The sequence below is a fragment of the Megascapheus bottae genome, chromosome 2 (genome assembly GCF_031878675.1).
Source record: "Megascapheus bottae isolate mThoBot1 chromosome 2, mThoBot2.hap1, whole genome shotgun sequence".
In the NCBI taxonomy this organism is placed as follows: domain Eukaryota; kingdom Metazoa; phylum Chordata; class Mammalia; order Rodentia; family Geomyidae; genus Megascapheus; species Megascapheus bottae.
In genome coordinates, this window is record NC_143510.1 from 49,560,898 (window position 1) to 49,575,270 (window position 14,373).

Genomic DNA, 14,373 nt, shown 5'->3' on the forward strand with positions numbered 1-14,373 from the left:
TTTTTGGATTATAGTTATCCCAGTGTGCGAAAATTAATTCCCCGTTACGGGTTTAATTTCCATCTCCTTAGTGTTTAACCACCGTGGGTGTATTTCACGTGCTCAATGGTCAGCTGTGTGTCTTCTTTAAATAAAATTTCATTGTAGTCCCTTGATTTTTTTAACTAGGTAATTCGGTCTTTTTTCTGCTCAAGGGGGGCATTCTACCACGCGAGCTACAGCTCCCTTCCTGGCTTTTTGCTGGTAAACTGGAGATGAGAGTCTCATGGACTTTCCTGCCGAGGCTGATTTCAAATCATGATCCTCAGATCTCAGCCTCCTGAGTAGCTAGGGTTATAGGCCTGAGCGTCCAACACTCAGTTTATATAATCTTTTTCTTGTTGAGTTGCCAGAGTTCCTTATATGTGCTGAATACATATATCACTTGTAAATTTTCCCTCTTTTCCACTTTTTATGAGCATCAATTAGTTGTACAAGAAGGTTTTATTTTTAATGTTTATATGCATATAAATTTAAATGCGTATTTAAATGTTTATATACATATAAACCTCAACACCAGACTCCGCCCCCCCCTCTTTCTCTCTCACTCTCTCTTTCTCTCCCCCTTTCTTGGTTCTTGTTGTTGTTTTTGTTTTTGAGGCAGGATCTCATTACATAGCCAAGGCTGGACTGGAATTCACCATCTTTCCTGCTTCATCTACCCTCGTGCTGAGTACAGTTCTTCACCACCACACCCACCTCATTCTACCTCCTTGATAGTACCCTTGAATTAACAAAGAGATTTCAGTTCCAGGAAGTTCAGCTACTTCAGCTTATACTTTTGGTGTCACATCTAAGATTCTACTGTGAAATCCAAAGTGAAGAGTTACCTTCATTTTTGTTACAGTTGTAAATAGCTCTCTTATTTAAGTTGTTGATCCATTTTGAGTCATTTTTTAACATAATGTAAAGTAAGGCCTGCATTCAAACTTACTGTGATGGCATGATTCAAATTCTCCCTCTGGGAGTCTGGATGCCTGTCTTTCTGATTACTAGCATAATTGCTCCTTCTCCAGGAGCCCTTTCTTGCTTAGCCTCCCATTATAGCCACTCCTTGATTTGCACAACTTTGCCTGGCTCCCGGGATTGGCTGCAGGTAGTGTGATAGGATTATGTACATGCAGCAATGGGTTCCATCCTCATTAGTGGATATTTGGAGAAATGAACATAATGACAAAAATGCACCTCTGGTATCACTCAAGAGCAGTTTATTGAATATACCACAGAAATTCAGAGTCCTTCATTTAGGCAAGAGAAGGACTCGGAGATACCATTCTGAAGAAGATCTCCACCAAGAGCCATGACCTTTGGCTGGATGGCAGACACAAAGACAAGTTCCCTCATTAGACTAAGCTCACGACAATGGCAAGTGAGAGTCAGAATCTACCACAGGGCACAGCCCATATCCTGCAAAAACAGGACCTGTGCCCAAGTGACCAAGGACCAATCACAGCCCACATTCTTGGCAAAGGACAAGTCATTTGGACATTTCCTCTGGTAAAGAAACAGTGGCATGTCATGGAAGAGCTTGGCCCTGTATTCAGCCAGGTCTGAGCTAGCACTGGGTGGGAGGGGAAGTAGGAATGACTGGGACATATGGCTCTCAGAGGATCCGGCTCCCTGTCCTCTGATCTCACCTTTCCTGCAGGGCTAGGTGAGAATTATTCGAGACAGGTGTAGATTGTCTGGCATTTATTAGGTATTAACTAAGTGGAAGCAGCTATTGCCATGAATAATAAAGGGGGTTGGTGGGTGACACAAGTGGCAGAAAATCCCCATGCCCCTCCACTTGACTCCACAAACAGGGTGATCTGAGAAGGTACACATTTTTCTCCCAAACAACAGTATCACCTGACAAAGACCTAGCTTCTCACACCCTGGTGGTATGGCTTCAGGTTCACACAGCCACGCTGACAGGAGAGAAAAAAAAATCTTTCAAACAACTGAGCATTTGACCTAAGCACAGGCATAGAACAAAACTACCTCCTCTCCCCTGTCCTCTTCCTCCCCCTTCTCCTCCTTCTTCCTCTCTCTCTCTCTCTGCCCCTACCCCTCTCTCTTTCTACAGGGCATGATCACAGCTGCCATCAGGCCAAGAAGGTACTGATGGCTGTGTGTCCATGGCTGCCTGCCAGCTGAAGGCAGCCAAGAAAACGAGAAGTCATGAATTGTACATGGAACCCACGGGTACAGGGAGGGCGACTGCATCAATTAGAACTGGAAAGCAAGATAAACCATGATGCAGATAGGGTGCTATAGACAGTCCTAAAATTCAGGGATGAGGATTGGGGTGTGGCAGGCATCTTTGGGCAATAGCAAAGACATCCTTCCTCCAGATGCTGAGGTGAGTGGGTGACAGGCTTATCCAGTGGTCTTCCTGGCCCGCGTGCTGGCTGGAACACTTTTTTTGTCCAACTGCTTGAGATCTCCTGTTTGCCCCCCTTGAGTCTTGGTCTGTCCACTTCGGGAGCTGCTAGGGCTGCCAGCCATACTGCCAGCCCCAAGATCGCCACTCACTGAGCTAGGATGGTACCCATAGCTGCCATAGCCTTTGCTGCTGATGACCGCTGGGGAGGGAAAGTCAAGAGTGGGGGGGGGAGGGAGAAGAGAGGGGGTGGTGTCAATCAACACAAGGTGACAACTACACTATCCCATTTAAACCCACCACATTCCTCAGCAGTCGAAACATAGCCATGAGGATGGAGACCCTCCCACAGACCAGCATCTGTATGGTAGAAGTACCACATAGGACAGACACCATGTTTGTTCTCCTAGATATCTGAGGGAATCCCTCCTCCAAGCCTTTCTCTAGATGACAGAATCCTGAAGAAAAGGCAGCGAGGAGAGGGCTGGGTGGTGCCAATGAACAAAAGGGGAGAAAGTTCCTCAGAAGCCAGAAAGCCCCCGCCGAGAAGTCACAAAGTCTTGTGCATGCAGTTAGACAACAAATGGAGGTGTTTGGGGGCCCTTGCCTTTCCCGGCCAGCTCAAGGATACTCACAGATGCTCACAGAAGATGGATTCTCACCAGACATCCTGCAAGACAGAAAATGAAAGGGGGAAAAAGCACCTTAGGGACGTATCCAGACTTCGCAAAGCTTTAGTGGCCTCTTGTTTCCATGAGCATGTCCATTTATTTCTTTTGTGGGGTTAGGGGGTGTACTGGCACTAAGATTTGGACTCAGAGCTTCACAGTCTTGGTTGGCCTTTTTGCTGGCACTCTACCACTTCAGCCACCCCTTCATTTCCAGCTTTTTGCTGGTTCATTGAAAGGTTTCTTGGGTCTGCCTGAGCTGGCTTTGAACTACAATCCTCAGATGTCTCAGCCTCCCGAGTAGCTAGAATTACAGGCATGAGCCACCAGCACCCAGCCTATTCTTATAGGTGGGGATGATGAGGAAATAGAGACCTTCCATGGTTTACCAAGATCATACAGCTAGCCTGTGACAGTCAGTCTGCCCCATGGGCTCTGTTTATGGTACCACACGGCCACCTGTATTTATGGCTTTTGTCAGATAGCCCCTTGCAGGAGGCAGCAGCTGAGCTCACCTGCCAAATCATCACCTCTCCTGTTCATGGTGTCACCAGTGCTCTTGGTAACAAGGTGTCATTGCTCATCTACCAGATTCAAAACAGCCCTTCAACCACATGGGACATCCACAGCCCCCTTCTCCCATGGCACCCACCAAGGTGCTCCCCGGCCCTCACCTGCACTCCTCGCCCTCCAGCAGCTTGCGGTAGGTGGCGATCTCTATATCCAAGGACAGCTTCAGGCTCATGAGCTCCTGGTACTCACGCATCATCCGGGCCAGCTCTCCCTTGGCCTGGTGCAGGGCGCTTTCCAGCTCATCTAGCTTGGCCCGGGCATCTTTAAGTGCACTGTCTCCTCGTTGCTCAGCATCAGAGATGACCATTTCCAGGTTGGAACACTGTGGAATGCAGGAGAAGAGTGTAAAAATAGAACATAAAATAATGTCTACATCATACAGGGCAAGTAATATAACTCTCTCATTATACAGAGGAGGACCAAGGTGACTGCAAGGAGCAGCTACAGAGCCAGCAGTTAAGGGTTCTCTATTTTCTACTGCAGATGAACATTTAAAGGAAGTGTCTTGGCAGGAAGCTATAGGAGCAGTTGCATTTCAGAAGTGCAGGAAGAAACTTTAATATCTGCAAACCTGTCTAGTGTCTGGGGATATAGAATAAAGTACACCAGATCCAGGAGAGTCAAGTGAAAAACTCCAGCCCTAAGGATTAAGCAGCATATGCAGGCCCCTTGTGGTCAGATCTCTTCTCTAGGACATCTCCCCAGCAGGGATCCAAGAGGAAGCTCTGCTTAAATGCCCTCACATCTAGTTTGGAGTTCAGAACTAGATTCTGAGGAACCCCATGAGACACTGTGATGCTAAGTGAAAGGAAGTGGGGTAGAACAGGGTCTCGTGGAGTCCCTGTGGACTCATGCTGTAGGAGGAGCTATGGGGTACAGAGGATAGCGGACTGTGCTCTGTTTGCAATTCTGCAATGGACCGGGTTGTGCTGAATCCCAGAAAGCATCTCCCCTCTCTCCTCCATGACTGACACAGCACCTAGGACATGCTGCTTTCAGGTAAGACAGGGCACCTAGGTAAAAATGCAGAGGGTCTCATGGCACACGGCAAAAGATTATAGGGAAGTTTCATCTTCTGCTTGGTCTATCCATCACCAAAGCCATGCCCTACCTCAACAGCAAGAACTTAACATGGCTACAGAGGGTCTGGTATACCACCCGTGCTTTGTACTTGGTATAGTCTCAGAGGGATACCCCTGAAGGATTGATTGGACACAAAATATGTTGAGCAAGAAAACACTTGGGCTTTCATCCTGGCCCTGTTCCTGACCAACTGGGAGCCATGAGCAAATCCTTTCCCTCCTCCAGCCCAGGTGCCCTATCTATAAACAGAGGGGCTCAAATCGTCCCAGTTCTGATAGTGAGGGGTGGGGATGGGGGACGAAGCAGAATGGGAAAGAGGCACTTTGGTTGGCCTGGCAGCTCCTAAGCCCAGGAGAAGAGACTTGCTTTCTCCTGAATGTCAGGTCCCATCATCTCCAGCACAGAGGTGATACTGAGTCTTGCATTTTGGCATTCTGTGCTGCTTACCTGCTTCTTCACATTGGTGATATCACAGCGAATCCTCTGGATCAGTCGGTTCAGCTCTGACATCTCACTTCTGGTGTGTTTGAGGTCATCTCCATGGCGGCCAGCTGCCAGCTGCAACTCCTGGATCTAGTGGTCAGAGGTAGGAAGGTATGATGATGGGACCAGAAGGGGAGAGGTGCTAAACAAATACTCCCACCACCAGGATGAGCCTGAGATGCCAGCGTAGAGATGGTAAAACCAGCCCCTGAGTGTCTACCCCATCCTCTAACCAGAACCAGCATGTGACCTTCTCCTCCTAGCTCCTCCTTGCATGTGGTCTTTCCTGGGATGGATAGGGAAAGATGCAGGTCCCACAAGCAAAGCATCCCCCAAAGTGAGAGGGCGCTAACCCTTTCCCTCATCTGTGCTTTAACACCTATTCAGAGAAGTAGCTTCTGAAGAATCTGCTCTGCCCCAGGTCCTGGAATCCAGCAGAGGGGAGGATGGGCAAAGTCACTGGTCACCACTTTTCTTGATCATAGGGCAGGAGAGAGAGAGAGAGAGGAAAGTGCATGGTCTCCTATACCCTTGAAGAGGGTCACAAGCAAGGTCAATGGGATTGCTGGTGTCTCCCAGTGTCCAGAAAAAGAAGGGAAGGAGAACTGGCAAGTACATTGACAGGGGGGAAAGGAAACAGCAAGAGGCAAGAAGCTGGACCACAGCCATCCTTGCTGTTAATGGTGCTATAGTTTGGATTTGAAGCTGTGCCTCAGAGGTCCATGTGTTAATGGCTTGGCCTTCAGCTCGGTCCTTTTGGGAAAGGGTGAAATCTTTGGTAGATGGGGCCTTGTAGGAGGAAGTTAGAGGATGGGTACTTGAAGATAATACTGGAGCCCTGGCCTTTTCTCCTCTCTCTCTATTTGTTTCCTGGCTGCCATGAAGTGAGCAGCCTCCCCCTACTCTGTCATGGTGTGCTGCCACAGTGCTGAGTCCCCGCAGACTGAAATCTCCGAAATCACCAGCCAAAATCAACTTTGCCATCTGATAAGTTGATTTTCTTGGGTATATTTCTGTCACAGTGACAGAAAGCGACTAATACAGGTAGAGTAGAACGAAGGTAAAAGGGGTAAAAGTACCCAGGTAAAGAGTTTTGTATCTGCCAGCCCCAGAGTGCCCTACCCCGAAGCATAACTCCACTTAGTACATTTCTCTGGAGTCTTCCCATAGCGGGCAGTAAATATCGCCGGGCTTTCCCTTCTCTCACTGCCCACCCAACTCCAGCTTTCCCACCGTTACTCTGCTCTGTGGTTGAGAATGTCCTCTTGCCCTATGGCAGCATGCTCCCATTCCTATCTGTGCTGGGACTCCTCGTGCTCTCCTCCCCTCTCTGTTGAGTGTGCCTCACCCATACCCAGTGTTTTGATGACATTCTCTGAAAATTCCTTCGAGGAAACCAGCACGGGGCCCCTGTTAATGATCACCCTTTCCTGTAGTGCATATGTGGCCATTTCTCCTGCAGTCTTTAATGCAAGGCACCTTTCCCAGGAAGGAGGGAAATCCAGCCAGTGCCCACCTTGGTCTGGTACAGCGTCTCTGCCTCAGCCTTGCTCTTCAGGGCGATGTCCTCGTACTGGGCGCGGACCTCAGTGATGATGCTGTCTAGGTCCAGCTTCCGGTTGTTGTCCATGGACAGGATGATGGATGTCTCACTGGCGTGAGTCTGGATCTGGGAAATCTCCTGAGTTGGGAGATAAAGGCAGAGCCAGGCCCTCAGTTTCCCGTCTTCTGCCCCACCAGTGTCTGGATGCTCAATCTCTGATCCCAGGGTCCCTGGGATCCACAGAGCTCAAGTGAGGGAAGTAGCCACTGGAGATGCCCGCCCACAGTGCCCACAGCTGCAGTAAGCACTTGAATGCTACCAGGGAAAATGGAGGCAAGAACAAGAGGAGGAAGGACCTGTTGCCTAGGATTTCAAAGAACCCAGAGGCTGCGTCTTAGGAGAATCTCATGGGGTCATCTGCTTCCTGTTTGTGGTAAAAAGCCATTATTGTGTCCCAAATGAAATTGTCTCCTGACCATGGGCAGGATCCTGTTCTCTGATGGTCAGCTAGTTCTTCCTATCTAAACATCTTTCCCTGTGGTGGCCCTCAATCCCTCCGGTTGGCAGCCCCCTGGGGGAAGGGGTGGAGGTGGGGGACAAGCGAGTTCTCACCGCATCATATAGACACTTGAGGAATTTGATGTCTTTTTCCAAGGAGTCCACTTTGGCCTGAAGTTCTACCTTCACCATGTAGGCTGCATCTGCATCCTGCCAAGAAACACCCACAGCTGTCAATTAACACCCCTTCATCCCAACAGCATCCTTGCTCCTGCCTTTGTCCCGAGGCCCTCTGAATGCCTGTGTTTTGCCCACAAAGGAAAGAAAGCACACAGACAGAGTTGCTCACCATCAATCAACTGCTCTCAGACTCACTAAATCTTTGGAAATAGAAAAGCAGGAGGAGGGGGCCAAGGCCTGCTTTTCCTCTGTCCCACCTTATCCCACCCCCAACCCCTAGAACACAAATTCCAGATAAGTACTGAGTTTCCTTGGGTCACACAGGAAACACTGAAATGATCCAGGACAGATGTAAAGATTCCTGTCCCTTCTCTCTAGGTCTCTGGAGGCCAGCACAATGACCTGTCTTTAAGGCAAGTGCCAAGTGGCTCTAGATGAAGCCCCAAGCACTGAGTTGCTGAGGATGGGAGTATTAGAGATACCATAGGCAATTCTCTGCTTACCTTCTTGAGTACCACAAACTCATTCTCAGCTGCAGTGCGCCGGTTAATCTCTACCTCATATCTATACCAGAAGAGAAGACAGAAGAGACCTCAGCCCTTTACCTGCAGCCAAGTGACCTCTTCCCAGTAGCCAGACCAGCACCTGGGCTGCCAAGAACCAGTAGGTTCTCTTAGGGTAGGTGCAAACACTAAACATTCCCTGGGTTCCTCTCTGTAACTCATTCACTGCCCTCCAGGGAAATACCCAGGAGCCTGTGGGGCTCCCTGATCCCCAGGCGAGTTGACAGATGTGGGAACTTTTACCCATCAATCCAATAGGATGCTTCCATCACACAGGATAAACACTTTCCCCTTCAGTAGAGAAGAGGACATGGGGTCCAGACCCAGCAGCTTTCTCTTGCCCTCTTAAAAATGGCCCATGACCCATGATCCTCACTTCTTCTTGTAGTCCTCCACCACATCCCTCATGCTCCTCAGCTCCGAGTCCAGCCTCACTCGGTCCCCCGACAGTGTCTCCAGCTGCTTCCGCAGGCTGCTGATGTGGCCCTCGTAAATGGGCTCCAGATTCTTCCTGCAGTTGTTCAGGTCCAGCTGCTGCAGCAGCTCCCACTTGGTCTCCAGCACCTGGTTCTGCTGCTCCAGGAAGCGCACCTGGAACCCAAACCAAAGGCCATCTAGAACCACATGGATGTGATTATGCCCCCGGATATTCATCACTTTTAGACTAAGTGGATTTTTACCATCAAGTTCTGAGTCATTACCCTTGCCACCTGGCATGGACAAGATCTTTTGTAGTGTTCATCCCCTAGCCTTGTGGACCACCATTCAAGGGGGAAATGACACGGCTTTCTTCTATTGCCTGACTCTGGTCCTGGGAGATACTAGTTGTCTTCCTGTGTTGTGAGCCCCTCCCTCTGCACAGTGCTTAATTTTCTTAGCTCTCCTGTTCTTTAGGGAGTTGAGGTTCTGTCTAGCAGTCTCCAGAGGTCCCTCACTTCTTTCTCAAGGTATGGCTGCCCTCTATCCAATTGCCCACCCTTTGAAAAGTCACCAAAGAAAATAATCCATGGTAGGCTCTAGTGGCTTATAACTACTCAGAAATCTGAGATCCGAGGATCACCAAGGTTCAAAGCCAGCCCAGGTAGGAAAGTCTGTGAGACTTATCTCCAATGAGCCAGCAGGGTCAGAAGTGGAGGCATGACTCAAGTAGTAGAGTACTAGCCTTGAGTGTGAAGCCCTGAGTTCAAGCCTCAAGAGGGAGAGGGAATGGGGTAGGGGGGAAGGAGAGAGGGAGGGAGGGAGGATAGAAAAAAAGTCCATTTATCTATTCCTTTGCTCTACCTACCTTTCAGATCTATTCTCCTCTTATGATAAAATTCCCCCTATCCACCCACAACACGTGGCTGCAACCTCTCTGCCACAGAGCAATTACGCATATCTTAGGAGATTGCTGCATCTTCCTGGGGGACATACCTTATCGATGAAGGAAGCAAACTTGTCATTCAGAGCCTTAATCTGCTCCCGCTCCTGGGCCCGTACTTTCTGGATCTTGGGGTCCAGGTCCACGTTGAGGGGGGCCAGGAGGCTCTTGTTGATGGTAACCTGGTGGATGCCTCCAGGTGGGCACACAGATGGACATGCAGGCCCCAGGGCCACACTGCCAAACATGCTGCCAGCAAAGCCGCTGGCCCGGCTCCCTCCATACCCAGAGCCATGCCCGAAGCTGGGCCCCCCAGCCCGAATACCACTACCTGCCATGTTGAAGGAGATAGATCGATTTCCCCCAAGATTATAGAGACTCCAGCTGCCAAAGCCAGGCCCAACCCCTTGGCCAGTGACACTGTAAGAGGCCGTGCTACCCACAGCCTTCCTGGGTACCACTGCAGAAAGCACACTGAAGCTACCCTTGTCTCCTCCAGGCCTGAGATTCAGCTGCCAACTCATGGTGGAGAAGATGGAGCTCGCACGGCTGGAGAAACACAGTTGCCAAGGGCTACAGAGCCTATGTCAGCGCCCCAGAGTGCTGCCTGCTTTTATCCCTAAGGATCCCAGGACACCGGAAAAGGGCGTCTCTCCACTATCTCCTTTCCCTACTACAGGGCCGGGGCAATTTACAGAGCTGAGATCTTCAAGCCTTTGAGCAACAAAGCCCTTCTGATAGCAGGTAGAAGCTGCTGCCCTTGCACACTGTAGTGGTCTAATTTGGAATTTAACTATGCTCCCTAATTGGGGAGTAGAGACTTATCCCCTCCAGAGATCTCCTAGCTTTATTTTTCTAAAGCTGCCTCCTTCTTACTTATCTATCTGCAAGGACCAGGAGGGAAATGTCAGCTTTTATACAGAGAGAACTCATCTGAACAGCCTAGGTTTCCTCGCCCCCCAAAGAAGCACAGCTCCCTGTCATCTGTTCTTGATGGGGTATTCTTCAGGAAAGAGGAGATGTGGGAAACAGAGGACTCTTCTTCAAAGATTTGCATCTAGACAAAAGTGAGAGTGATGCTGGAGACTGCAGCTCTTCTGGGATGTAGCCCAGGAGGAGGGTGGAAATGAGAAGCAATGTCCCTTGAGCTAATGTGAGAAGTTGTCTGGGGCTTTCAGTATTGATATGGACAGTCTAATGTGCAATGACCTTGAGCTTGTCCGTTCAGGTAGCTTCCACTTTCTCCAGTGCAGTTTATTCTACTTGATAAATGGGACTGGTCCATCTTGAGGTGTCAGGAAAAAAAACCTGAATGTTGGCTCATCTCTTGCTCTATAGAATACCCTGCGGCTGAAGTTAATGGGCACTCTTGCCCAGTCCTACTACTTGGTGACTTCTAAGAGCCATTCAATTTTAGGAAAAAGAAATATCAGCCTGGTTGAGCTTAAGTAGTCCTGGCAGAATGGAATGTACGTTAGAATGTATTTCCAAACTAAGTCTCTGTCAGCGGTTCCAATACAAGACACTGTGGCCACCCATAACTACACGAGGAGCTTGTCTTACTACAGTCAGACAGACAGTCCTAGGCAGTAACTCCAACCAAGGGAGAGAAGGTGGGAGTATGTACTGGGCAGTGAGAGGTGATGGAATAGAGGCAGAGCCTGTCCCAGAGGATTTTATTATAAGACATTTCCCTTGCAGTCTTACAGCTCCAATGGCCTCCTTCTCTAAGGGCTCTGTCTTCCACTTTCTAGGGAGGCCCTGGCCCCAAGGCGTGGGAGGACATAATGGAAGTGGTGGCTTGTGGTTTTCTAAGCCAGATTGCAATGATGGTAGCAGGTTAACAGTTAAATGGGATACCCCTAGACACCCTGACACATACACAAGGACTCTGGCTAAGCCTCCTTTCTAGTATAAGATCTTTGACCTGGAGCTAGCCAACATAGGGCCCCAGCCCACCCTCCCCCCCAGAACCCTGTATTCCACTGAGAGGACTGAGCCAAAACTTAAACCAGCCCAAGCATTGTGAACAATGAAAGGATGTGTGCTAGGGAGTAGCTAATTTGGATGGGGTTTTAGGGACTTCCAGGGGACTTCTATTCCCACAGGGGCTGACCCAGGTTTTCCCTATATAGAATAGGCTGATATCAAACTCACCATTTCCTCCTGAGTGCTAGGATTACAGGCATATGCCACCACATCTAGCAAGGGATAGCTAAGTTAGCTTATACATTAGCAAATTATGTTAAAATCAAGAGACTGCCCAGTGCTGGTGGCTCATGCCTGTAATCAGGTTCCTGAGATCTGGAGCTGAGATCTTAAGATCAAGTTTCAAAGATAGCTTAGGCAGGAAATTTCATGAGACACTTACCTTCAGTTAACCATAAAAAAAGACTGAGGTGGTATGGCTTGTGTGGTAGAGAAAAATAGCTAAGAGAGAATGTGCTGGTCCTGAATTCAAGCCCCAGTACCAGCACACATAAAAATCAATGAACAAACAAAATTAAGTTGAGAAACTGAGGTTTAGGGACATTAGGGAATGTGATCCATCTCACTCACTTTCACAATAAAGATGAAAACCGTAGGACCAGATGCAGAGACTTGGGGCTGGGAATATGACCTAATGGTAGAATGCTTGCCTAGCATGTATAAAGCCCTGGTACCACATACATCAAGCCGGAAGTGGTGCTGTGGCTCAAGTAGTAGAGTGCTAGCCTTAAGGGAGCGCAGGGACAGTGCCCAAGCCCCAAGCTCAAGCCCCAAGACTGGAAAAAAAAATTCAGGGTTCCACATGGCAGACATGGCAGGTGTGGGCTCAAACCCTCCTGCTTATGCCATGGATAACACTCAAAAGGTCAGAGAGGAAGTTGGCCAAAATTAAGGAGGGCGGAGGAGAAAGGAAAGATCCGCTTTCATGAGCAGCTATTTTGTTTTACCACCCCAGTGGCTGACCCTCCATCACAGACTGTGAAGGGACCATGAACCTAGTTCTGACCATCTGAAGGCTGTGTTTCACAATCTCTTCTGCCATGGCTGAGTATGAACTTGCCTGCTAGAAGACCTTAGCCTCTTACTGGGGTCCCAGTGGCTGAGGTCCTTACCTGCAGGCTCAAAAAGACTTGATATAACAAAGAGAAAAGACTTCCAAGTGCTTCAATGTACACCGAGCCCATCCACACTCAGAAGCAAGAACCCATGTATGACCATGGGCCTTGGAAGGCTTGGTGTTGTTCACTGTTGAGACATCTGTGAATCACTCTTGCACCAGGCCCAGAGCTGTGGATGCTCAGCATGGGCACAGCCTTGGCCATGGTAATGGTGGCAGCCATGGTTGTGACAGAGAAAGAAGAGGTGGAAAGGGAGGGGAATTTCCTGCCAGGGCTGGTTTAATGGTGGCCACTAAGAGGTGTCTCTCCTAGCTGAGTTCTAGAGGAGGTAATTGCAGGGGAGTTGTCTTTGGCCCATGAAGTCGGATCTCTGACAATTCCACCCTTCCTCGTGTTGATTACCCTTTAATTACTCATCACAATCTACACCCTTCTCTTTGGGTTCATTGAACTAATGAGTGTCCAAACCCTGAAAAGAGCGACTCACTCAATGGGTATGAAATTGAGCACCAACTATATGTACAACTTGATGTTAGTTATTGAGAGGCCATCAACCAAACTGGATAAAATATAAGCACATGAAATATATTCTGCTGTCATTGTCTTACCTGTCTTAATTCTACAGATCTCTAGTGGATAATGGGTATAATTTAATAAATCAAACAAACATTGAAATCCTAGGGGCTTTTTAAAATATGGTTATTTGGAAATCATAAGGCCAGACACCGATGGCTCATATCTACAATTCTAGCTACTAAAATCTGAGAACCACCATCTGAAGCCAGCCCCAAACAAATCTGAGGGATGCTTACCTATCATCAAAAACAAAAAGTAGAGCTATCGTTCAAAGGGTAGAGAACCAGCCTTGATCACAAAAGCCAAGTGAAAACACAAAGCTCTGAGTATAATAGATATATTTTTAAAATAAGTTGAAGTCATAAGTATTAACCAGCCTTCATTCATAAGTGGGATGAAACAGAAATCAGGCTCTCTGGGGTGGGACAGGAACTAAAAGGTTGGCCAGAATCAAGAGATGCCCAGGGCCTCCGAGAGGCAGGGAAGAAGGCCCTGGCTGATGGTTGGCAGGGGCAGAAGCAACTTCTCAGAGCCTCTACTATGACTTGTACCCCAAAGTAAAGCTGGGCCCACTGTGCTGTCATGGTCCATGAACGTAAGAATATCATTCCACAAAGCACACCTCATTCAGAGTGAAAAGTGATCAGTCCTGGATGAAGGCATATCACTGCATCCCCCAATGGATATAACCAGTTGTATTTGGAAGTTGATAAGAAAGATCCTTTTTCTCTAGCCCTTTGATCTGCAAGGAAAATCTCCCTTGGGCACTGGACAACAGACCAGGGAAGAGATTCTGTACATCCAAGACAGTAATGGAGAAATGTTTGAAGGATTCTTGAGCTAACTTGAGGACAGTGAGACAACACCTTAGAACTGGACAGAAGCTAATGCTGAGTTCTCTGCTTTTTCATACAAAATGAGCTGAAGGTAGAAAGTAAATACTGTGCCTCTCCAATTTGGTGGGAAAGGAGCTTGCTTTCTCTTCCTAGCTCCAAGTCAGCTAATCCATATAATGGCTTCATCTGCTTTTCTCCCATTGTTGCTGTGTCTCTATAGGCTCCCCTCTCCACTGAAACTCTTTGCCTTTTTGACATAAATTTTGTGACTCCCAGAGAACTCCTGGAACTGATGGGACATGCTTAAGAGAGGTGAGCTGTCCGGAGGGAGGGCGTGGAATGCTTCCATCTGGGGCCTTTGACACAGGCAGAAAACAGAGTAGAAGAGAATGTAGCCAGTAGCGGGGGGAAAAGGTGGTGCATTACTAAGAAGGGATAGGGACCACTCTGGGCCCAAAAGATCAGAACAAGCACTCCAGACACGGCATCCAGGAGTCCC

At 48.5% G+C, this 14,373-nt stretch overlaps 1 protein-coding gene across 1 annotated transcript; it reads right to left on the reverse strand.

Annotated features, from left to right (window-relative positions):
* Window positions 1-2,400: 2,400 nt before the first annotated feature.
* Window positions 2,401-9,879, reverse strand: Krt74 (keratin 74). Its single transcript, XM_090353359.1, has 9 exons — window positions 9,409-9,879; window positions 8,372-8,586; window positions 7,936-7,996; window positions 7,367-7,462; window positions 6,728-6,892; window positions 5,176-5,301; window positions 3,747-3,967; window positions 3,040-3,074; window positions 2,401-2,606 (listed from the first exon to the last, which is right to left on the reverse strand). Exons 1-9 carry the CDS (start codon window positions 9,877-9,879, stop codon window positions 2,401-2,403), a joined length of 1,596 nt encoding a protein of 531 aa, XP_090209485.1.
* Window positions 9,880-14,373: the final 4,494 nt, after the last annotated feature.

Excerpts from the sequence above, each read along its gene's own strand:
- Krt74 (XM_090353359.1), bottom strand. The coding sequence starts at position 9,879 with ATGAGTTGGCAGCTGAATCTCAGGCCTGGAGGAGACAAGGGTAGCTTC. Across the intron at positions 8,587-9,408 it reads TTGCTTCCTTCATCGATAAG|GTGCGCTTCCTGGAGCAGCA; the intron begins GTATGTCCCCCA and ends TTTGGGTTCCAG. Across the intron at positions 6,893-7,366 it reads TCAAGTGTCTATATGATGCG|GAGATTTCCCAGATCCAGAC; the intron begins GTGAGAACTCGC and ends CTCCCAACTCAG.